The sequence below is a fragment of the Miniopterus schreibersii genome (genome assembly GCF_964146895.1).
Source record: "Miniopterus schreibersii genome assembly, chromosome: 20".
Classification (NCBI taxonomy): Eukaryota; Metazoa; Chordata; class Mammalia; order Chiroptera; family Miniopteridae; genus Miniopterus; species Miniopterus schreibersii.
In genome coordinates this window covers 27,927,037-27,951,435 of record NC_138122.1, presented here as the reverse complement: position 1 = coordinate 27,951,435, position 24,399 = coordinate 27,927,037, and the positions used below count along the sequence as shown (strand labels likewise).

General features: G+C 51.6%; 2 protein-coding genes across 4 annotated transcripts; one reads left to right on the top strand and one right to left on the bottom strand.

The window, feature by feature from the left end:
• Positions 1 to 1,746: 1,746 nt before the first annotated feature.
• On the top strand, positions 1,747 to 16,440 carry ANKLE2 (ankyrin repeat and LEM domain containing 2). 2 transcript variants are annotated; one of them, XM_081122530.1, is made up of 13 exons: positions 1,747 to 1,976; positions 3,079 to 3,555; positions 5,023 to 5,226; positions 6,736 to 6,935; positions 7,015 to 7,203; positions 8,771 to 8,893; positions 9,014 to 9,080; positions 10,492 to 10,664; positions 11,580 to 11,686; positions 12,489 to 12,679; positions 13,077 to 13,698; positions 14,358 to 14,489; positions 14,873 to 16,440. In XM_081122530.1, the coding sequence occupies exons 1-13, from the start codon at positions 1,790 to 1,792 to the stop codon at positions 15,093 to 15,095; spliced, it is 2,895 nt and encodes a 964-aa protein (XP_080978656.1). In that variant the 5' UTR covers positions 1,747 to 1,789; the 3' UTR covers positions 15,096 to 16,440. The 2 variants fall into 2 exon arrangements, with proteins under 2 accessions (XP_080978656.1, XP_080978655.1); XM_081122529.1 differs by having other exon boundaries at positions 5,020 to 5,226.
• Positions 16,441 to 17,876: 1,436 nt separating this feature from the next.
• Positions 17,877 to 24,179, bottom strand: PGAM5 (PGAM family member 5, mitochondrial serine/threonine protein phosphatase). 2 transcript variants are annotated; one of them, XM_081123516.1, is made up of 6 exons: positions 23,776 to 24,179; positions 21,487 to 21,665; positions 20,730 to 20,855; positions 20,560 to 20,648; positions 20,298 to 20,431; positions 17,877 to 18,901 (listed from the first exon to the last, which is right to left on the bottom strand). In XM_081123516.1, exons 1-6 carry the CDS (start codon positions 23,964 to 23,966, stop codon positions 18,751 to 18,753), a joined length of 870 nt encoding a protein of 289 aa, XP_080979642.1. In that variant the 5' UTR covers positions 23,967 to 24,179; the 3' UTR covers positions 17,877 to 18,750. The 2 variants fall into 2 exon arrangements, with proteins under 2 accessions (XP_080979642.1, XP_080979641.1); XM_081123515.1 differs by having other exon boundaries at positions 20,298 to 20,428; positions 23,776 to 24,062.
• Positions 24,180 to 24,399: the final 220 nt, after the last annotated feature.

The window sequence follows — 24,399 nt, the reverse complement described above, 5'->3', positions numbered from 1 at the left end:
CTCTTTTTTTACATTGGTTTTTAGAGAGAGAAACATCGATTGGTTGCCTCCTGCACACGCCCTGACGGGAGAGAACCTGCCACCTTGAGTGCAGGGTGACACTGCAACCAACTGAGCCACACCTGCCGGGGCTGTGTCTCAGTTTTGAGGCTCCCTGGTTTCACCTCTTTTGTACTTTATTCTTCACCAAGAACGATCCTGATCCAGACACAGCATCTTCAGTGAAATGTGCAGATGAGAACCAGCGATCAGACTGTGATTTTTGGGTGGGAGGCCCTGGTCTTTTCCTGTGACTGTTACTAACCCTTTGCAAACCCAGCCACCTTTCTTGATGTCTGCTCTGGCCACTGGCTGCCTTAGACGCTCACACCTGCCCTATTCTACAGCGTAATCTTTCCCCATCACGCTTTTCACACCTTGATGAGTTCCCTGTCTTCTTAATCTAAATTGTGCTGATGGGTAAAACGAAGGTGCTGTTCTGAGAAACACGCACTCCCCTCGGACCCTGGGGACCTGAGCTCCCTGCTGCTCGCAGACGGGAGTCGGTGAAGCCTAAAAGCTGCCACAAGACAACAGACTCAGTGCGGCAGCCATAGGGGAAGGTCTGTCCCAACCGGATTACACCAAAGTGTATTTTCAGGACGAGTTTCTTACTTCTCCCACCTTTTGCAGTAAATCAGTTTCCTGCTTTCTGAAAACAGAAAAAACCACCCCCACACGAAAGAAAACCACAGGCCCGGGCTGGCGTGGCTCATGCTGAGCCCGATACCACGCCTGCCGGCCAGGCCGGGCCCAGTGCCGGCTCCGCTCCCGAGCCCCCTTCGCCGCCGTCGGGAGCCTGCGGGTCGGCGGCGACATGGCCGCAGGCGCCCCCCGCCCCCCGCGCCCCGGGCGGTCGGCAGCCGGCCCCGCGCCGCCCGCCGCGTGCCGCTCTCCAGCGCGGGGACCGCTGTTCCCGCCGAGGCGCCGGCGCTTCCCCGACTCCCTCGGGCCGCTCCCGCCTCCAACCCGCTCGTCCGCCGAGCGGCCGCCCCCCCTTCTCGTCCTTTTCTTTTTTACCATAAAAGCTGTATTTCTTTAGTTTTCTTCCCCATCGACGACATTACTGCCGGGGGCAGCCAAGTCCACGCCCTCGCGGCAGGACGAGCGCCACACCGCCCCCAAGCCCGCCCCGCCGTTCCCTGCGCGGTCGCAGCCGGGTCCCAGCAGCTGCCCGCCGCAGGGGGAGCCCGCCGCGCCCCAGGCGAGGGGCCCGCCGGGGGTCGCGGGCACCGGCGACAGGGAACGTGCCCCCGAAGACGAGCCGCGGCTGGCGGTCTCGGGCCTCCCGCTCGCAGAAGCCGCTCAACCGACAGGGCCGCGGGAAACGGGGCCGTCCGGAAGCGCTTCGGGAGGGTCGTTTCCAGGGAAACCGGGGCCTCCCGCCTCACCTCCCCGCCGGCCGCCCGGACACGCCCCCCGCGTAGGGACACGCCCCCGCCCCGGGGCTCGGCCTCCGGCCCGCGCCCGCTTCAGGACCCCGGGTCGCGGGCTGTCCGCGCCATTGCCTGACCGCGCGCTTGCCCGTCCCGCGTCATCAGAGGTAGGGGTCGCGGCCTCGCTCCCTCGCTGGGTCGCCGGACGCGGGTTCCAGCGCCCTGGCCCAAGCGTGGAGCCCTAGCCCGCAGCCGGCCGCCCCCGGGAGCGGCGGCGCCGTCAGGCAGTGGCACGGGCAGCCCGGGACGCGGGGTCCTGAGGGGCGCGGGCCTCCTCGGCGGCGACAGGGGCGGCTGCCGGGAGGGCGGTGGCGATGCTGTGGCCGCGGCTGGTGGCCGCCGAGTGGGCAGCGCTGGCCTGGGAGCTGCTGGGCGCCTCGGTGCTGCTGCTCGCGGTGCGCTGGCTGGTGCGGCGGCTGGAGAAGCGGCCGCGGGGCCTGGGCCGCAGCGCCCCCCCTGCTCCGCCGCCCCGCGCGGCCGTGGACCCGGCGCCCGACTCAGGTGAGGCCCCTCCGCTCCCTCCCCTGGGCCCACCCGGTGAGGCTGCTGTTCCGGGGAAGGCCGGGGGCACCTCGGGGCCCCTACCGTGCAGACGACGGCCCATCGCGGAGGCCGCCGCCCGCGCCGCGTCTGTGGGCCGTTTCGTCTGCCTGTCCGCCTGCCGGCCTGTCTGTCTGCCCGCCCGCCTGCCGGCCTGTCTGCCTGTGCGCCCGCCTGCCGGCCTGTCTGGCGGAGCCGGGTTGGCCCAGGAGCGGCCCCCGCGTCCGGCCGCCCGCCCCCTCGGCCCGGCGCGCCCCTCGGCGGCGCGGGGTTGCCCTGCCGGGTTAGGCCGGTTGCGAGGACAGCAGCCCTTCGGGCGTTAAAAGGGAAGGTCGGGTGCGGGCGCCGACGGCGTGAAGAAGCGGGACGTCGGGCAGAGCCCGCTCCCCGCCCCGCAGACCCCGCAGCGCGTGTGGCTTTCCCCGCCCCGTGCCTTTCCCGCCGGGGCCTGACCCCCCGGCCGCCGTGGGGCTCTCGCGTCCGGGGGGAGCCCTTGGGCGCTGAGAGGGGCTGTGCAGTAGCTGGTGGTTTATGTTGGGGGGAGTTCCCAAGGGAGAGACGTACCAGGCCTGTGGGGAGTTAAAAACGCGTTTATTGAAAACCACCGGGGTGCAGGAGGCCTGAGGCTCAGTGGGCAGTCACCTCCCCCGGGGTGAGACTTGGGGGGGGGGGTGACTGGGAGCTGGGTAAGGAACCGGTTTTGTTGTCTTCGTGTTTTCTGTGGGTCCTGGAGTCAGGTACCGTGTTCTCACTGGTCGTCTGTGGTTGGCAGGGCCTTGTGGTCACGTTGTGGTTCGTAGGTTGCCAGGTTTCTGCTTCTCTGATTGCTCCTATCAAGATGGGAGTTTTGGACTCGGGTTGCCAGGGACCTCATAGTTTATAAGACTAATTCTCCTTTGCAAAAAAGTAATAGTCATTTTTGAAATCTTGGAGTTGAATGGGGGGAGGCAGCATCATAGAAAGTGTTTTGGAAAAAAACACACAAAAATAGATAGGGTAATATAACAAAACTCTTATACCCATCATCCAGCTACAGCGGGTATTTGTGTTGTTCTGGGCCTAGGTGCAATGACAATGGATGCCATCTTAGCTCGACTGAAACTCCTGAACCCAGATGACCTCAGAGAAGAAATTGTCAGAGCCGGATTGAAATGTGGACCCATTACTGCAACCACAAGGTTCATTTTTGAGAAAAAATTGGCTAAGTCTTTATTAGAGCACCAAAGAACCCTGCCCTCACACCCTCCCGACCAGGCTGCCCCAGGTGCCACAGCTCTCAGCCAGGACACACACGGGATTTTGAAGTCTGCCCTACGGAGCCCAGCTGAACAGATCGGCTTTTCTGAGGACAGAGATTTTGGTTATAATGTGGGCTTGAATCCTGTGGCAGAAGAGGACCTGAAGTCTCTTAAGACCTGCTCAGTGCCCCTCAGTGCTGTTGCTGAGGTTGACAGCCCCAAAACGGTGGTGAGGGCCTCCACTGAGCCCCCTCTGTACTACGGGGTGTGCCCAGCCTACGAGGATGCCCCGGCAAGAAACGGTAATGTCACAAGCATGATGTTTCTTACACAGGGAGGGGGTCATGGACAGCAGGGGTAAGGAGATCTTAAAAATTCCAATAGCAGAGGAGAAGAAAAAATAATTTAGTCACCATAATCTCATCACCCCAAATTAACCTCTCCGCATTTTTATATAGATGTCTCTTAAGACATTTTTTAAAATCTATATCTGAATTTTTTAAAATCAAGAAAAATATTTATTGGCTGGCTACTATGTGTTAGTTAATCATCCCCCCTTTTTTTCTTTTTCAACATAATCTGAACATCTGTTGTCTTAATGAACGTGCATGGCCAGTGAAGGTATAAATAATTTTCAATGTCAAAGAATTGCTGTTTCAAACAAGTAAAATAGCATTGGAAAGAACTGATGAAAACTTGTGGGATAGAATTTAATACATATACATACAGTACATAAAGTAAAGGTGAAGTTTCTTTCCTCCTTCCCAGTGAAATCTCACTCCCTAGAAGTAACCACTTAATAACTGCTTTTTGTATATAGGTGTGTGTATAGGTCTACATTGTTTCATTTTAACTTAAAAATGTTAAGTAAAAGTGTCAGGTCAAAGGGATGCATTCTTAAACTTAGAAAGCTGCCACACTCTGAGAGGTGTTACCCTTCAAGGTGTATGCGAAAGTAATTCTCCAGTCTCTCTGCAGCACAACATTGAACTCACTTTTCTTCTAAAAAGGGAAAACAGTATCTTGTGCCCATTCTGTCGCTCATACTGCACATTATTGAACTCTTTCTGTCGCTTGCATGAGAGAGTTTTATCTCGTTTTAGGTTGATTACCTTTTTATATGGTTATATATTTATGTAATGAAATGCTTGGTCATACCTATTGCCATTTTTACTGGGCAGTGGATGTTACCATTCTTCTGTTATATCAGTTAAAAAATTTTTCTCCCAATCTGTGGTTTGTACTTTATATGTTTATGAGAGTCTCGTACAAAACTTGATGATGATAGTTCCCCTACAGAACTTTAGTATTTTTATTTAATCAGGACGAACTTTTTTTTATGTATTCTAGATTTCTTGGCATGCTTAAAAAGACATTCCCTGCCCAGAATTATGTTTAAAATTCTCTTACATTGTTTTGCTAATATGTTCATAGTTTTAAAACTCACTTTCTTTGATATTATTTTTGTTTATTAACCCATGAATTTTATCTTTAACTATGAGTAGTATCTTTGGATGTAAAATCACATACATGTGTAAAATGTGTATCGTATTACTTGTATCCACACCTGGATGATCAAGCTTACTGTGCTCTTTCCGCTAGCTGAGGCCCTTTTCTTCAGGACTAAGACATGAAACATTAGTACCAGAGAAAAGTCAGGCAGCAGGGTAGCAACTGTTCGCTGTTAAACACGGTACCTTTGGGTGTGGCTACCTGGCAGTGGCTCCAGTTCCTCATCTTCACTTCCCATCTGTTACTTGCCCCAGCAGAAAGGATTCATGTATATGAAGACAAAAAGGAAGCATTGCAAGCTGTCAAAATGATCAAAGGATCCCGATTTAAAGCCTTTTCAAGCAGAGAGGATGCTGAGAAGTTTGCTAGAGGAGTTTGTTGTTCTTTCCCTTCTCCGAGCAAAGCTTCACTACTTTCTCCTGTGAAAACAGCATCGCTCTCCAGCAGTGGCGGGTTCAGAGGTAAGTTATGTAGCAGTTCACAGCTTGGCATTACTTCAGATTTGCCCATGAGTGTTTTGTGCTCTTTCCTTATATATGGGAATCAATTTTCTCTGCCTTTAAGAGAAGTCCAGTTTGCCAGGAAGTGAAAGCCCAGGCCGTGGAGCAGCTAGAAGAGAATTGGTCGTTGGTCTGGTTTCGGGGAACCAGGGACCATGAGTGTGTGGAGCCGAGGGGAGCTGAGTGGGCCAGGCCACAACTCTAGACCTCGACACCGATGAGCTGTGGGAGAAGCAGCGAAAGGACCACTGCCAACCCTGCTGTCCTGTTCCCTCTGTCTTCTGCTACCTGTCCTCTTCCCTGTTACCTGTTGGATTCGGGGGCATGTTTTGATGCTGAGACCAGTCTTTTTCCCACCTAAAGCCACACCTGCTTCTAGGACTGTGGCACCAGCTTTGATCCAGACGATCCATTCAGTCAGAAACCTGACCAGCCCCCTCCTGGCTCAGAACCTGGTTTTGTGAGGGGGCCTTTGTCATCAGCATTGTGCAAAGCTGTGGCCTCAGTCTTGTCCCCTCTTGGAGCTCACAGTTGTCCTGCTTCCTAGGCCAGCTGGGGTTCCAGAAAGGCCCTCTCCTAGCAAATATTGGGCTATCAGCCGAGAGTTCCATCTGCTTCCTTTTTTTTTTTTTAAATGTATCTTTATTGACCTCAGAGAAAGGAAGGGAGAGGGAGAGAGGTGAGAGAGTCGTCATTGATCGCTGCCTCCTGCACACCCCCAACTGCTTCCTTTCGTCTGTTCCCTTACTTGTCCTTACACACATTCCTTATGTGGAAATCAGGATGATTTCAAACACAGGTTTTCCTCTGCGCAGTTTGTGAATATTTCCCTCAAGAAGGTCTCTTTTAGACTTCTTCAGGTGTTGTAGTTAAACCAGTAGAAATCACTTTGACTCACTGCCTTCATGGGAATGCTCCATGCGCTTCAAAGATCTGGGGGCAGTGCTGGAGGCCATGTGCCCCTATCCCCTCCAGCTGCTAAGCTCGATGCCCCCTCACAAAGCTTTCCCAGCTGGAGTCCAGTAGGGTTTTACTCTCCACTCACATGCTGCCATGTGCTTGTGCCACTGCTGTAGACTAGGACATTGTCCCTCTAAGCACTGTCACTGTTCCTTACCTATCGCTCCTACTAGATCATGGGCCTCTGGGACAGATTTTTATCACCCTCAGTGTAGCACATGGGGGTGCTAAGAAAATGTTTGTGAAATTAAATGTTCTTTTTTTTTTTTTTTTCCCTTTTAATCGTATTTATTGGGATTATATGCCACAGGTTTTTTTCAGCTAACTGGTTTTTGGCTTTCATTTATGTGTTCTACTGTTTCATTTCTTGTTGCTGTTACTAATGACTTTAACCTTTATTTTTATTGATTTTTTCTACCTCTATTTCTTTATTGTTAGTTCCTTTTCAAATCTGCATTAGTTATATATGTAACTTATTCAAATTAAATGTTCTTAAATTCTATCTCTTAGCAACAGATGGTTTATGCTTATCTGAGTCAGAAACAGTAAACAAAGAGCGAGCGAACAGTTACAAAAATCCCCGCACTCAAGACCTCACTTCCAAACTGCGAAAAGCTGTGGAGCAGGGAGACGAAGAAACCTTTTCCGACCTTATCTGGAGTAATCCTCGGTATCTGATTGGTTCAGGGGACAACCCAACCATTGTGCAGGTAAGCCTGCATCCAGCATCGTTAGAATCAAGACTGTGGGTGAGAAAAATGAAGCTAAAAATGTGTGGTTTTTCTGCAGGAGGGATGTAGGTACAATGTCATGCACGTTGCTGCCAGAGAGAATCAGGCTTCCATCTGCCAGCTTACTCTCGAGACACTGGAGGACCCCGAGTTTATGCGGCTCATGTACCCAGATGATGCCCCGGACATGCTGCAGAACCGCATTTATTACATCCTCGACCTGTACTTGAACACGCCTGACAGGGGGGTGAGTGCACCACCGGTCTTTCTTTAGTAACATTATAGCCAGTCTTACAGTTAAAACGAGTCGTGTGTCTGGTTTTGAGTATTTACTGCATCCCTGCACTGTGTCAGTGCACATGGAGGGTGAGGAAGGAGACGTGCGTTCATTGAGCTCAAGGAGCTTCAAAAGACGGAGACGCTCACACACACAAGTCCACCCCACCAGGCAGGCTGCTGTGACCTCAGGCCACTGGGCTACAGGCAGCAGAGGGAGGTGCAGCTGTGGGGAGCCTGGGGAAGGATTCCAATGCAAGTCAGGAAATTGGGAAGCATTGTGAACTGAGGGGTGGAGAGTTGTTTGTTGTTTTAACTTTTCAAAACTATTTTCTCTTTCTTAAATTTTATTTTTTAATTACAGTTTATATTCAGTTATTTTTACTACTTTTAGGTGTACTTCATAGTGGTTAGAAAATCATACTTTACAAAGTGGTCCCCTGATGTTTCTAATTTTTTTTTCAATTACAGTTGACATACAATATTATATTAGTTTCACGTGTACAACGTAGTGACTAGACATGTAACTTACAGAGTGATCCTCCTGATAAGTCTTGTGCCCACCTGACACCTTAGTTTTCACAGTATCATTGACTATATTGCCTATGCATCCCTGTGAGTTTTTGTAACTGGCAACTTGCACAACTTAATCCCATCATCTTTTTTATCCAGCCCACCCATCCCTTTGGCCATAAGTTTGGTTTTTGTATCTATGAGTCTGTTGCTGTTCTGCTTGTTCATTTATTTTATTTTCTAGATTCCACATAAAAGTGATATCATACTGCATTTGTCTTTCTCTGACTTACTTCACTCAGCATAATACCCTCTCAATCCATCCATGTTGTCAAAAATGACGAGATTTCATTATTTTGTTTTTTATGGCTGAGTAATACTCCTTTGTACACATGTACCACTCCTTTTTTATCCACTTGTCTATCAGCGGACACTTAGGTTGTTTCCGTGTCTTGGCTGTTGTAAGTAATGCTGCAATGAACATAGGGGTGCATATATGTTTTCGAATGAGTGACTTGGGTTTCCTCAGATAAATACCCAGAATTGCTGGGTCATAGGTAGTTCTATTTTTAATTTTTTGAGGAACCCAGGAGTGGAGAGTTTGGTTTACAATGGTATTAGTTGCTAGAGAGTTTTCCTTGCATGCAGACCAATTTCAAAGGCCTTGCTTTATTCTGGACATTACCTTCATCTGTTTGTTTGACATTTTGAGCATTGATTATAAGATATCTTGCCAGTCCCTGAATTGTTAAAGCTCTTGTTTACTGGGCAGGTGTCACACCCCAGCTTAGTTGTCAGCTCCCCAGTGGACCTGGGCTCCCAGGTGCTAAGGCACTGTGCTGGGCTCCAGCCCTGGCATAAAATGGATACATGGTAGCTGCCAATATTCTTCAGTTATAAAAATAATGTCTTTTGTTTTCAAGGATTTTGTTTCTAGTGCTAAATACCCATTTTCATCATATAGCAACCTTATGAAACAAAGGAGCGTAAGTAAGAAATAAGTGTTGTTCCTTTGCACCTCTCAGGGCTACGACACCCCGTTGCATTTTGCTTGTAAGTTTGGGAATGCTGATGTGGTCGACGTGCTTTCTTCACACCCTTTGATTGTAAAATGCCCACGGAATAAATGTGGTAAAACACCTGAAGATGTAAGTACCTATTAAAATGCTGTTACTGTGTAATGTTAGAAATGAAAATATGTAAAATTACATCTATGATCACAGCCACCGTGAAGTCAGAAGTAACTCTGACTGTTATTTTTTTAACAGGTTATTTGTGAAAGAAGCAAAAATAAATCTGTGGAGCTGAAGGATCAGATTAGAGAATATTTAAAGGGTAAGGAGGGGCATCGGTGCTGGAGTGTGGGGCCATTGTTTGGCAGGACCTGGACAGCGTCCGAGCCTGGCTCTGTTTGGGGAGTGAAGCGAGGGTTGCGCTTGAGCTCCACTTGGCAGCTCTAGTCATGCTTACTCTTTCCTGAACTCCCCAGCTCAAGTTCCACCTTTGTCTTCATATAATCCCTCCTTTGATTCCGTGAGCTGTTCTCAAAGACCAAGCTGTTGGTCATTTGCCTATTGTTCATAGCCCTACCCCTTACCCTCTGCAGGCCACTTATGCATCAGGTGAATCTGACCTTTTTCAGGTAGAAGCAAGCAGGAGAGGCTGTGCCCAAGCTCACTGGTTGCTCAGTTGCTTGTCAGGAGTTTCCCTGTCATCCATTTCTGCACCAGCCCTGCCCCTCCTTGGCAAAGCAGGGCTGCTCCTCCCTTTGCTCCCTGGGCAGTCCCCACTCTTGTGGCCTGGTGGCCCTGGGTCTCATCACTCTGGATTGGGAGTTAGATTGCCTGCTCTGCTTTTTAAGACATGACCTTTTGGGTCTATGGAGGTCCCCTGCCACTCTCTGTGGCCTCGCTCCTCTGGTCAGGAACTTGTGGGACTTGGCTCTGTGGCTCCTAGCTTGCGGGCTTCTGGAGTGTGAAGATGACTGGTTTCAGAAAGGGGCCTTTCCCACTGTCTTTGTGTTGTTTCCAGTGAGTTTCAGGCGATGCAGCCTTTCCTCGTCATCTTTAGCCAGAGGTCTCTGACCTCCACGGGTGCCTGTCTCTCCTGTCTTGGTTTCCATTCTTATCCAAATCCCCATCCATAGGTCTCCATTTAACAGACACTGCTGCCACCTCCTGCTTTTGTCAGGTTTATTGGCAGCCGTCTGTGTATATGTTGTTTCTGGGAGCTTTCCTGCTGCACCTGCCCGGTGACCTCCCACACTCTCCCTCATGACCTCACTCCAATCTCCCTTTGTTCTTTCCAGATCTCACATCAAAGTGTCTTGTGATTCTGCATCTGTTTAGAGATACGCAGTCAATGGTACAAAATCGTAACATACAAAAAGGATAGGGAATTGGGAAGGGAGGGGGTGAAAATGTACCTTCTTTTAATATTTCTCCACTGCCCACTTATGCTAATCTTGTTAACACAGTCCCACCTCTCAATCCTTTTAAGTACCTGGGGTGAGGAGTTGTTCGTGCTCCCTTTCCCCAGCAGAGGAAGAGTGTGAGGCTCACTAAGTGAGTCTGGCACAAACTGGCCTCTTGCCCAAGTCCTTCAGCCCCAGAGGTGTGCAGCCTTTTTATTGTTAATATCATGCAGTCACTTGTATTGTTTCTCGGGCTGTTTACTGGATGTTGCACACGTGCACTGAGGTGGGGAGCTGTCTAAGCAGATGCAACTAGCCTTGGTGTCTCCCCAGGTCACTATTACGTGCCACTCCTGAGAGCAGAGGATACGTCGTCCCCAGTGATCGGGAAGCTGTGGTCTCCAGACCAGATGGCCGAAACCTCTTACATTGGCCATGGTGGAGGTGGCCCCAGAGACCCCGTTCTGACCCTGAGAGCCTTCGCGGGGCCCATGAGTCCAGCCAAGGTGAGCTGCTATGGTAGCTTCTGGAATGAGCTCCTAGCTGTCCCCACCAGAAGTGCTGAGTGTTCCAGCTTTTTCCTTTGTAGTTGGTCTTAGAGACCAGGGCGCATGGGACCCCAGTGAGTTAGTGATGAGGCTTCAAAATGTTTGCTGGAGAAACAAGAGTCTTTATCCTGCTCCTCAGCGGCTAGCAGGGTAGATGTGGTGTGGAGCCTGCGCACCTCAAAGAAGCAATGTTTCCCTTCACTGACCCTTCCCATGCCATTGTCACTGGGTTCTCCCATCAGTGTGGATGGCCCTTCTCACAGGGCATTGCCCAGCTAGCTAGGCTGTCCTTTCCAGCGTTCTGAGACCAGCATCGTCACGGGGAGACTTCCACTTGCAAACTTTGAAGTTCAGCTTCTGGACTGAGGTGTTTTATACAGTGGCCTATCTAATCTTTCCTCTTGTTGAAAAAATTCTGCGTGGTTATCTGCAACTTTAAAACATCTCCAAAAATACGTGGTATCAGTTGGGATTAGATTCAGCTGCATAAAACAAAACTCTAGTGGGTTAAAAAACATAATTTATTTTTCATTCGTGTGGTGGAAAAATAGAAGACTGGAGGCCTCGGTGGCAGCTCAGTGCTGCATTCCTCAGGTGAGGCTTTTTCCTCGGGCCTCGTGCTGCAGCTCCAACCCCACAGCCCACCCAGGACTGCAGGAAGTGAGGAGGAGGGCCCCTCGTCCCTCCTCCCCTGGGTCAGAATGCAGCCCTACTGTCTCTCTTAGCTGCAAGCCAGGTGGGCACATTGCTCCGGGTGCGTGGGAGGATGGGAAGGGACACTGGGAGCATCCAGGTGGCTCTGTGATGCTGGTGGTTTACATTTGACTGGCAACCTGGACACGTAGCCCAGTGCAACCCATTTTCTCTTCACAGGCAGAAGATTTTCGCAGACTCTGGAAAACCCCTCCTCGAGAGAAAGCAGGCTTCTTTCACAATGTCAGGAAATCCGATCCAGAAAGAGGCATGGAGAGAACAGGAAGGTGCTTAAATGCGTCACAGGAGTGACAGCTGAGTGGGGAAGTCATTTCCTGCACTGTGTGCACATGTGCTGACTGGGGGTGGGAACTTGTGATGTCTGCCTTCAGAACCAGAGTTCCCAGGAAGCCTTTTCTCCTGAGGCTCTGATTCTTTATAACCTTTAACATGCTGCAGTCCCTCCCCAAGGGGACCAAGCCAGGCAGCCGTGTCTGAGGGGTGGTAGTGTTTGAAACGAGGTGCCCTACGTTGGGTGCTTCCTTGACAATGACAGAGAACATAGGACACAAGACTCAGTGGCTAGAAGCTGCAAGGAACCATCAGGGAGCTAAATTACAGTGTAATCAAAGCATCATTGATTTGTTTTAGAACTTTTTCTCAAAATCTGTGCCCAGCTTCAGGTTTACAGCTTCAACTTGAACTTCTAAATTTTTATGTGCCTGGCCAAAACCAGAATCATATCCAACTTTTTATCACTTATATTAAAACTAAAAGGCTGTCTGTTGGTGGAGTTTTGCTGTTCACCTTTTACCTCTACCTTTTTTTGGTGAAGATGTGTTTTGGCTGCGGTCTTCCTTTCCAGTGACTGGTTCATTCCATCATGTTACAGCTATGAGTGAAACTGCTTGGTCCCACCATTGGGGGGGCGCTGCTTTAGAGGATGCAAAGTACTCTATTAGCCTCAAATTTAGGATAAAATAAAATTGGAACCAAGATTCCAGCCTTAATCAGCTATTTGCTGTGTCACCAGCTCTGGGAGTTTTTGTTCCGGTTTCACAACTGATCACTTGCGCTTGATTCTCACAGGCATCTGGCTCACGAGCTGGGGTATCCTTGGGTCGAGTACTGGGACTTCCTGGGCTGTTTTGTTGACCTGTCTTCCCAGGAGGGCCTGCAGAAACTGGAGGAATATCTCACACAGCAGGAAGTGGGCAGAAAAGCCCAACCAGACACAGGAGAAAACAAAGCCTGTCTTCAGGAGAATGCCTCTGCTTTTGGTAAGGACTATGGGGCGTCCCTGGGCTCATGGGACCTCAACCCCATCCTGTAGCCATGGACCAAGAGCCTGTCCCTGTGAATGTATGAACACCTGCTGCTCCTCTACGCATCATGTTCTCAGCACCCTGATGTCCTCACAGATTAGAGGGAGGCACCAGGCACTGACCACTCCTACCTGTGGCTGTCCTTGGCTTTGGCTTCCTTCTCATTTTCCCAGAGGCTCTGCTTCTGTTTGCTGGGTCCTGCTTGCCCTTTCCCTGGAGCATGGTGGGTGGTTTTGTCCTATGTCTGAGGAGGAGGCTTTGATGAGGGGTTGGTTGGTCTTGGGGTCTGTGCTGTGCCAAGTGCACGTCATGCGGACTCCGTACCTGAGGAGCTGCTTTGTCTCCCTGACAGGCTGTTGTGGGAATTGCAGCAACTCCATCCCTGTGAGGGCCTTTCTGAGCGAAGACAATTCCATGAGCTTGGAAGAGATTAAAAATCGGCAGAACACAGCGCGAAACAACAACCAGCCCACAGACAGGGCTCTCAGAGACTCGGGGTGCGACATTCTTCCCTTGGAGCAGAGGACAAACCTCATAGAAGACTCAGCGCAGACCTGTCTCCACAGCAGCAGGAATGGGTTCTACAGCCCCCCGAGCAGTGGCAAGAGGACCATGGCCGCGAGCGGGGAGGGAGCCCTCTCGCCACCTGTTTCCGGCTTGACTGTCGAGTTCAATAAGCTCAAATTGCAGAGTCTAGGAAGTGGATTTTCTGAGACACCAAGTAAATGTGTGAAGACGAGAGATAAGATCCTGACATCTAGAATGGACGCAGTGAAAAGTGGTATGTTAGAGCCTCCTGCTGATGACAGACTCGGAAGCAGCCAAGCAGGGACGGAAAGCGAGATGTCAGCGGGGATTGCTAACTTGTGCCTGGGTCCCCACAGTCCTGGACACGAGGCCCAGCACATCTGCACCTCCAAGCCCTCGGGCGTCCCTGCAACAAATGAACCTGCCTGGAGGCTCTTCCTTTTTGGGTATGAGTTGGGGGTGTGAGGATATGGGTGACACTGTAAGACTAGAGGGTCTGAGTGTGGTTAATGCTGTAGCACAGGTCTGAGCACAAGGTGACATAGAGCAGGGATGTGAGTGTGGGTGACACTTTTAATTCTCTGAAAGCTTTCCTCTGCCCACAACCTGACTGCACGTGCACCCCTAGTTCCCACGTGTCATGTTTGTAGCTTCTTGAGACTTCTGTCCCAGGTGGGTCTTCAGGTTGGTGGGAGATGCATCCCTTCCAGCCCGTCCTTGCGTTGCTGTTCTTCCTGGGGAAGTAGCCCTCAAAATGACTGGACCTATCCTAAGAATGTAGCTTGTTTTAGAAGAAAGATCTTCTGGGGGTCAGTCTCCGTCTCCCGGGTTGTGGCCTGTCCCAGGTCGGTGGTTCTCAGAAGTGGAAATAGAACTGCATTTTCACAGTGGGGGTGGGTCCTTGGAGTGCTCTTTTGCCAGGGTCAGCATGTCCTTTCCGACGCCTTAGTTTCAGCTCCTCCGCAGCCTGGGTCAAGGCCCAACAGCTGGTGCTTGAGATGGCAGTGGTGGACCAGCGCCCACCTGTGCTGGTTCTTGAGTTAGGAATGCAGTGGTGTATAAGTCTGTTTTAGTCACACATGTTCTCTTCTCTGACACCATCTAGGGAGGAGCCGTCCAAACTGGATTGTGATGTCTTGGCAGCTCTGGAGGGTGCAGACGTGGACCCTCAGCGGCACCCTGCTGTGCACAGGTGGAGGCGTGCCATCCTGGGCTACCCGCCCTCTGACAGACAGAGGTACCCATGGGCCCCTGGGGTTGCTGGTACTAGTGTCCCAAAGGCTTGATTCTGACCCACATGCATATGGTGGTTCCCCTAGGACACTGGCCAAGCTAGTGTGTAGCTCCCGACATGTGTCATGGCTGGGGCACCGCAGAAGAGAGGTCTGCAGTAGGTGCAGAAGCAGAAGGGGTGCCAGGGTTCCTGGTCGAGGTCATGTGGGATTCCTGTGGACAAATGAGCTTTTAATCTTCAGGGCCTATGTTCTGAGGTTCTAAGGGCCTCTTGTCAGATCCACAGTGGTCCCTTGGGTTCAGGTACAGGAGCCCAGGTCCTGTCATGGCCTCTACTCTCCCCGCACCCCCACTGTCATGCTGACAGACCTTTCTTGGTTTCTTCAGTTGGCCGAGCCCTGCGATAAAAGGGAAGTTGACATCTCAGCTGCCGGATCTCAGTTGCCCTCCCAGCTGCAGCCCAGGGAGAAGTGGGCCCTCTGGGGGCAGCCCCAGGAAGCCTGGCTCCGCCCCCCACTCCCCCCGTATGGGCAGCCCCGGGCGCTACAGCCCTGCCAACGGCGGCCACCTCCGCAGGATGGCGCACCTGGCCCAGCTGGCAGCCATGTAGGGCTGGCGCGCATTGCTGGTTCTCGCTTCATTAAAGAAGGGTAATGTGTTTTTTGCTAAAATTCATAGAAAGTGTATATTCTGATTAATTTATTAATCCTCATTTTGAGAGTAAAAACTTTAGAAAATGCAAATGTTCCGTATAAAATGGAGGTTTCTGGCATTTTGGGAGAAGTTGATGAAAGCACATTCAGATACTAGTTTTCTGAAAACTGTCTGCGGTGACAATACAGATCACAGTTACCATCCTGGTTGCCTGTGAAACAGTCGGGAGCCAAGGCTGCTTGTGCTCCCAGGAATCCCGGTGGGTGCCGGGAGGTGGGGTTGCCGCGCTGGGAGCAGCCTCCCTGCAGGAGCCGTCCTCACTTCAACTCAGTCCTGAAAACTGAGGTGAATTTTGTTCACCTTCCTTTTGTGGGGAGGGTTTTTCACTTCCGGGTTCTACTTGGTTAGATGAAGATAAAGCTTTTCTCTCGGACAAAATCTGTAGTGAGTGGGAGGCACATAAATGTCACCCAGGATTTGGCAGCAGCCACAAGGAGGTGTTTTCTCTCTCACCAGCACTGGACGTCCGTGTACTTTGTCTGTTGTCAGTGCAGTGGAGATGGGATGGTCTGTAAGTTCCCTGTTTTTGAAATTATCCCATATTTTAGAACTTATTTCAGTTGAAGTTCCTTCATAAAAGTGTCACATTTTAGTACAGAAACTAGAGGTTGACTTTTGACAGGTTCGATCCTGGTTTAGTTACTAGAGTGAGGTTTACATTAGCCTCCACCCCACCCCCAATCTGTGCGCGGAGTGTGGGGGTCACAGCTCCCTGTGCCATAGTGGACGCCCAGGGACAGACACTGGAGTGACAGACGACTGCTCACGCACCAGCAGTATTTTGTGTATCTCCAGAGTGAGATCAAATGAAAACTCTACCAGTGCTTTTACTGACTTCAGTGCCTTTTGTAAATCATTTTTTATTTTCCTGAACTTGCTCTTTGAGAATGTATAGTGATACTAAGTAGGCGTGAGATTCTTTTTTACTCATAAAAGTTTTATTTCTTTCACACGATAACAAGGGACAGGTCAGGAATATTAGAATCAAGATTTAGATTTAAAAATTCTAATGGCTGTTGGACAAGGTGTTTTCACATGTAGTGTGGCCGACAGTCTAGATAGAAGACAGAAAATACATCTTCTAAAATCCAGGGGCATTTAAAACCGCATCTTTGCTCTCAGAAGAACTCAGAAAACAGATGTGTTCACAGTGCTGATCTGTTTTTTCTAGAATCTTACCCTACTGTCCTGTATATTGCTGTAAATATTCAAGTGGAATTAAAATAGTGTTTTTGCTGTAATTTTGCTGACTGCTATTCCTGTTTTGTGAAGTTTTGGCCTTTGTTCCCCATTTGTTTCTATCAGGTAGCCCAGTCCCAGTGATCACATCACCATGAGACCTGCGGTGATCTTTTTAAAACCACTTAATGAATTGAATTATTTTTAAGACCATGTGGTAATAACTCTTTAAGATTTCAGAAAGATCTCTCACCTGTTAACAGGCAAAATGCCCTTTTTAGTTGAATCTTTAGTGTTTGGTGAAACTTAATCTTAGTCATTTCCTTGCTGGTTTGGCCCTTTCATTCCTGACACAGGTTGTGAGCATGTGGCATCAGTTAAGTCTGCACAGATTCCTAACTGCCCTTTGTGACATTAACAATTGGTGTGTGATCTCTGCATTTGGAAAGGGGTGACGTGAACTGCTCTTCTGGGGGTTGGGGTGCTGGGCCTCCTTCAGTTGTGAAGTGAGTGTCCGTCCATGTGCAAGGACCACAGACAGATCCTCTGCATAATTGTTAGATGTTTCCTTAAACTTCCACAGCTTCTAGAGGAAATGATGGGTAGTAGGGTACCTCCCTGTTGGTGTAGTCTCAGACGTTCCCTGAGCCAGGTGCACTCACTGGGCTGCCGGAGGCACACGCTTTTCCTGTGTCTAACACCAAAGTTTTGCATGTGCACAAACACCCATGAGTGTTCTCCGGCTTAAACTTTCCTGTCTTCAACCATCTCAACAGAAAACATTTAGGAGTAAACAGCAGTACAGCACAGCAGGAACCAGTTGCCTGCCTTCCCACTGGTGTTGGTTCAGGTCCCCTCATGTCACATGCATTCCTGGTTGCATCTTTGTTTTGGCCAAATTTAGGATGTTACCTGCATTTCAGAAGCCTTTGGTCACCTGTCCTGCCTTGGGACAGTTTCCATCGATGTCACTCTACCCTGTAATTGAATGTCCAGGTGCCTCCCACTCCTTAGCTGCATCCCCCGTGGGTGGGCTCGTTTCTGGTTTCTGAAATGCTGCCCTGCTACCAAAAAGGCAGGTCTGCAGACAGGGAAGAGGACCTGCCACCTCCACCTTCAGGCCTGTAGCTCCCAGGGCCTAGGGCTGAGGTGCGAGGCTCCCTGGCCTCACACAGGTCAAATGTGAGCATACATTTTAAATTTGTGGTTTTAGAAGTTGGGAGATTCTGGCTGAGTTGTCAAAACTATTCCTGGGAAACGGTGTATGTGGTTGCTGTTTCTAAAAAACCATTTATCGTGTCAGGCCCACTGTCCTGGGTCAGGGCTGGTCACTGATGTCCCTGGTGGCAGCTGCCCAGCAAAGCCGTCAGCCCTCAGAGCACAAAATACTGCGGAAAAGAGCTTTCTGCTGAAACATGCAGCAAGTTTGGGGTTGCCCTTCTCACGCTGTACAGGCCTCCCGTTCTCTTTAAAAACATTCGCAGTAAGCACTTTGAAAACCAGTAAAATAAAATTTTATTTTGTACTTATTTCCAAAGTTGACAGAAATGATGAGATACCCCATTTAGTTGCGCTGACTACAGAAAATGTTCATAACCACTTCATAGAAACTGTACTGTTTTTGTAAATATCAATGTTTGGGTCGACACATCAAATATTTTAATCCATAAGCATAAAAGTTTAATAGCCAGAGGCAAACAAAGAATGAGCTGTCAGTTGGGACATTTTACTTAAAGAGGACTCTTCTGGGCTGTTACCACCCGGCCCCTCCCGTGAGACCAGCAGATTGCATCTGCTCCCTCGCCAGCACAGGTGCTCCTGTGTCCAGAGGCCTAATAGCGTAGGTCAGTTGAGGACCAGCAGCATCGGGGTGCATGAGTTTGGAGACATTGGTTTTCAATGCAAGAACCCAGATGGAAAATCTCTGACAAATATTTAAGTGACAAAGGGGTTTTAAGAAATGAAGAGAGTGTATGAAGCAAAATAACTGATGAATGGAAACACCGAGCCCTCCTCCAAGTCCCTGGTGCCCAACAGGCTTTACTGAGAGAGCCTCAAGGGGTCGCATGGCCAGCTGCAGATCTGCCATGGTCCTGGCAGTGACATCTGTGAAGCCTGCTTGAACCCCACAGGCTTGTCCTGGATGAGACTAAGGCAGGAAACCTCGCGGAAGTATCAGGCTGGCCTGACCTGAACGTTCCCCTTTTCCATCCTGGGCCAGAAAGGACTGAAACGCAGTGTTTCAGACACTTCACCGCCACCTGGTCCTGGAGAAATTGACTGCAGCGCAGCCTGTGGAGTGGACAGGCAAGGCGGACGCATTCTTGGTGGCTCCCACGCCAAAGCCAGGCATGGGTGAGAAAAGCAGGGCCTCAGGAGCGGGAGATCTTGTCAGGAGGCATGAACCCCGTGTCCCCAAGGGCCCTGAGTGCCACACGGCCATCAGGCCGGACCACCAGGTGGGTGATGCTGCCGTTGTTGAGCGAGAGGCGGAGCCAGCCTTCTGGAGGGAACTGCAGCGCCCTGGGGGGGAAGGGGGGGCGGGATAACATGCTGAAAGAGGCTTGCAGAGCTACCAGCCCCCAACCTGCAGACCAGACACTGGGCCGATGCCAATTAAGGGGCTGGTGACAGCCATCTATGGGATGGGATGACACACGTCAAGACCTCCACGAGTTAGAAATACACTGGTTCCCCCTAAGCACACACAGTTTGTTTCTAGTGTGACAAAGACAGGCAGGGGCAGCCCAATAGAGCAACACCCGCCCGACCCTCTCCCCAGGGACCATGGGGCAGTGACAGCCCACAGCCCTGTAGCATTTCTATGCTCTTAAAAGCGCTGTTAAGCACAATAGTACTTGCTAAAAAACCCTAAGTATTACTGGGTCACCAGGCATCCTCTATGCCCAGAGCTTGGTGGGGACGAGCAGCATTGTCCAGCTTACCCTGCAGCTGCTGTGAGTTTGTCAACTTAAAGGAATAACCTTGGGTTGCCCTCACTGTCCTCACAGCGTCTGTCCTAAGTTAGCAGCAGAGCACCCTCAGTCATGATGGAGATGCTTTGGCACTGGTCTAGCAGGGAGCCCGAGTGAGCTGGGACGCTTGGGCTTCTCACTGGCGCTGTGCATGTCACATCTGAGTGGAGATGGCCCCCAATAGCCCAGGCTACAAGCCCAGGTGTCAAGCATGGCAAGCGGAAGGCCTGGGCAGCTGGCTGTGCTGTGTCCTGTCCTGACGCTGTCAGACTCATGAGAGGAACCTCCTCGGTGATGGAGTGCCAGACAAATTTTCTAATGGATTGGGACACAGTCCCAGTTACTTTAAGCAGCCAGTTGGCCTCCCCACATACAGGCCCTGTGACACGTGGCTGCAGCTCGGGGCTGGTGTCACAAGGGCCCTGGAACTTTCTGTGGAGCCAGGAAGTAAAGACACCGAAGCCTGGGAAGGAGTTCCCAATGACCAGCACCGGAGCAATGAGCAGCAAGATTACCAAGGAGGTGGACATGACTCAGCACAAAATAAAGATCCGAAGCCCATCTGATACAAGCAAACGGAGGCAGAGTCGGCTCCTACACAAGAACTAAGCTGATGAGAGAGACCAGGAGGCCCTGTGGCAGGAAAATCAGTTGGTATAAACCCAAGGGAAACAGGATGTGGGCACTGTCGCCACAGAAGGGCAACGATGGCCATGCCATGACAAGTCCAGCGCATATGGCGCCTTCAACCAGGGACGTTTGCATCACCCAGGACCTATGCTATTGCTGACAAAAAACATGTAATCATGAGAAACTCCAAGTGAAAGACATTCTACCAGACGTGCAACCTCCAGGAGAATGTGAAAGCCAGAGAGGTGGGCGGAGGAGCTGGCACTGGCTGGCAGGAGAGGAGGCTGGGCCAAGGGCACCCAAGGGACCCTCACCGGCACACGATGTAGCGGATGACGTTGGCATGGCATATGAAGATCTCATAGCTATCCTCCTGCTGTTTGGCATCTGCCCGGTGGATGTAGTTCCGGAAGGCGGCCTCGATCCTGGCTCCGTCTTCGTAATACTGCTGGGGGCAGAGTGAAGCACCTAAGCCTGGAAGTGGCCAGCCAGGAGTGGAGGGAGCAGGGGGAGCTGCCCAGGGTGAGGAGCCAGCAAGGAACAGGAAAGGAAACCACCACTGTAGGGGCATTTTACCACAGCCTCCGGCTTCCAGTGAGACACAGGTGGGTCAGGCTCGATGGGGGCGCCTTCCCTCAGCATGTCTGTGCTGACCGTGGAGACGCCTGCGGGGCAGCAGTGACTCAGCACAGTGACTCTACGTGTCCCTTCAAGCTGCTGAGGGACCTGAGGAGGGCCACACTCACCTGGCAGGTGTTTGCTGATGATGTCGGTGGTTTCTACTGCGCGGGTCATGGAGGAATGCACAATTTTATTAAACTTCAACCCCAAGCTTGCGAGTCGGAGACCCGTTAGCTCAGCCTGTTCACGACCTTAAAGGTGAAACATGGAGAATCACATACCACTGGAGTCCCTCCTGCTTACCCCACAAATACTTCAGTCCTACCAAGTACCCTTAAGGTCAGAGGACAAGAGATAAAACAATGAGACAATCTAGTTACCTTCAGCCCCATGCAGAAAAAATTAAAAACAATGACAAAGGTAGAGAATCTCTAAATGTCTGGGTGGGGTCCTGCCTACTGTTTCTGAGCCCCTCAAACCAATCTCACTCCACTTTGTACAAAGACTGAGTCTGGAACAGGCTGGCTGTGCAACCACAGATGTGAACACGGGTGTCGTCACCTGTGGCAAGACCCCCTGCACAGGCAGCCTCGTTTACTTGTGCTGCACAGACATTTCGTTTTTTACAAATTGAAGGCAAGACGCTCCACCAGCAAAAAATTACAACTGGCTCTACTGCTGTGGTCTGGAACCACACCCACAGTATCTCTGAGGTCTGCCTGGAATGTGTTTTTAAAGTTGCAGACGTTTTCAAAGCCTGTGTCAGAGGCTGATAACTACCGATAATGACAATGCTCAGATCTGGGCCAAGGGTGCCTGGCACAGGTCCAAGGAGGCCAGCCCCAGGGGTCAGTTGGGGCTGAGCCCTCACCACGGACTTACCCAGAGGTGTAAGGGTGCGGTCCTTTTCCCGGGAGGCGTCCATGTGGTACTGGGAGTGTCTGATGAGGAAGATGTGCCGCGTGGCCTTGGTCTTGTAGTGGTCTATCCTGGTCACAACGTCATCGTCCCCAGAGTCCAGGTTCCTCTTCCGCAGGTTGACAAGGGAGAGTGGTTCCCGCCTAACGTTGAAACAGGAGACAGAGTGTCCTTGTGACCCCTCGTCACACATAACCCTTAAATATTTCTGACAAGACATTTCTCTGTCCTGGGAAAGCACCTGGAGGAGCCAATGCCCTTGCCCAACCCAAAGCTTAGTGCTAGGCCTGTTGTGGGCAACCAGACAGGGAGCAAAACAGATACAAGAAGCCCGTGTGAAACTTACTCTGTAGGGACAGACTGATAACAGCAGGGTGACCAGTGATGGAGAAACAAAGCCAGGTAATAAGGAGTGGCTATAGGAAGGTGGCCAGAACTACCTCGATGAAGGGGACACTGAGGCCGAGTCTGGAACTGTGCTGTCCAATAGCCATTAGCTATGTGGCTACTTAATTCAAAATAATGAAAATGAAATGAAACTGAAACTCCACTTCCCCAGTCACACTAAGCACATTTTAAATGATCAGTAGCACGTGGGGCGTGAGGAGGAAATGTTCCCATTATGGAACATATTGGATGGGACCCTGGAATGTTGGGAACTAATGGGGGGGGGGGGGCAGGGACACATCAGCAAGGCCACTGAGAAGCGACATGTGATGACAGGCATATCTGGTGTCTCAAAGGACTGAAGTTAATAGAAACGTCTGTGATGCTGGCAGAGCCGGGATAAGAAAATACTCAGCTGGAATAAGTTCTGGGGCAGCAGTGGTTCTAGGCTCTACCTGGGCCGTGCAAAGCCCACGGTGCCCATACCAACCAGGCTGCAAGGCCACAATGGCAGGTGTGTGGGAGCCAGGGCTGACCCAGAGAAGACACCTAGGAGCTGCAGGCACAGACAAGAAGCCTGCACTGGGTGAGGTTCCTAGGAAGAGACTGCAGATTTGGGACTTCCCAGCACGGACAGTTCCCCCTCTGAATCCAGGCTTCAACCTCAGAGTGAACCTGTTTCCTTAAGACGGCCTAAGGCATTTGGAAGATTATACTGATGTCTGCAAAAGAGATGGTCCCCGTCTAATCGTGAAAAACAGACAAACCTCAACTGAGGGACATTCTACAAACTGTCTCAATCATCAAAACAAAAAGTGAGAAACTGTCACAGCCAAGAGGAGCCTGAGGAGACACAAGGACTGTCATGTGGGACTCTGGAAGAGACAATGGACCTGAGTTAATAAAGCATGGGCGTCGCTGACTGTGACAAAAGTGACACGCTACTGCACGATGTTAATAATGGAGAAAATTAAGTGTGGAAAGCACAGGAACCGCCATCTCTGCAATTCTCCTGCAAATCTAAAACTATTAAAAATAAGTTTATCTTTTAAAAGGTTAAAATAAAGAATCCCTACTGCATTCCTGATACAACCAGGCTAAGACTAAACGTTAGTCCTGTGCCCCTCACCCAGCAGAGTGTCCCTCGGGAGCTAGGATGTTTGTCCAATAGAAACACAACACCAGCAAGGCTGGTAATTTTAAACTTCCAAGGAGGCACATGTAGAGAGTAGGAAGAAACGGCCGCAATTTCAGTAACTCACTTTATTTAATCCGACGTGTCACAAGTACTGTCAGCACATAAGTACTACATATCTGCACTGCTTTGGTTTTAAATTTTAAATTAACAGTAAATGAGACTAAAAATTGCTTCCTGATCAGGGCAGTCACCTTTCAAGTGCTGAATGAGGACACGTGGCTGGGGCCAGGGACTGACCCGAGGTCCCCGAGGCCTCTGCTCGTCACCCCGCGCGCCCTCCCCGCAGAGCCCCGCAAGCGCCCCCTCGACACCCACGCGCCGCCTCTCAGCGCCGGGCAGGGGCCGGCGGCCACCTCCACCCCGGGGAGCCGGAAGTCGAGGGAGGGAAAAACCGTGACAGCGCCACCGCGAGGTCCTCTGCCTAGTGGACCTGAAAGCGACCACTTGGGTCAAAATGACCACTATCGCGGCCCCCACCTACTCGCTCCGCGAAACGACCCTCTGGGCAGACGCGGGGGCGGGGGTCGCCCCACATCACAGCCCGAGACCCCGCACAAAGCACGCCTCCCTCTGCTGAACCGACCCCATCAGACCGAGCGGAGCGGCCAGGGACCGGGGGACCCACCGCCCGCCCGCCCCGCCGCCCCCTGCACCCCCCAGCCCCGCACCTGTCCCAGTTTGGGTCCCAGACGCCCGGCCCGGGGCGCGCGGCCCCCGCCCACGCGGGCGGCTCGACCACGCGCGGCTCCGCATCGCCGCCCGCGCGGGGCTTCCCCACCGCCACGGCGGAGAAGAGCACGGCGGCCGAGCCCCCCGCCAGGCCACAGGCCGCCAGCTGCAGCGCCTGCCGGAACGCCATGCCCGCGGCCCCGCGCCGCGCCGCGCCCGCTCCAGGCACACGCTTCCGCCGAGGCCGCTTCCGGCGGAAGTCTCGCCTCCCGGCGCCGGAGTCGCGGGGGCCCCCGGGATCGCTGACTTCCGGAACAAGGCGCAGCCGCGAGGTGAGTGGGCTTTTGTGGCCGGGTGTCTGCGGCGGGTCCGGGTGTGAGCGAATCGCTGCGCCTTCGAGCGCGAGTGTTCACGCGGCGCGCCCGGAGGGGCACGACCGCAGCACTGAGCCCCGCCCTGCGGCCGGGCCAGCGCGGGGCCCGGGGTGCCCGCGCTGCGGGAGCGGAGGGAGTCGGGAGAGGCGGCCGAGGAGATGAGAACTTGGGGTTCCGCTTAGTGACTGTGGGGCCTCCGCGGGGTAGTAAGATGCGCACGTGAGGGCCGCTGGCTCCGCCACGTGCAGC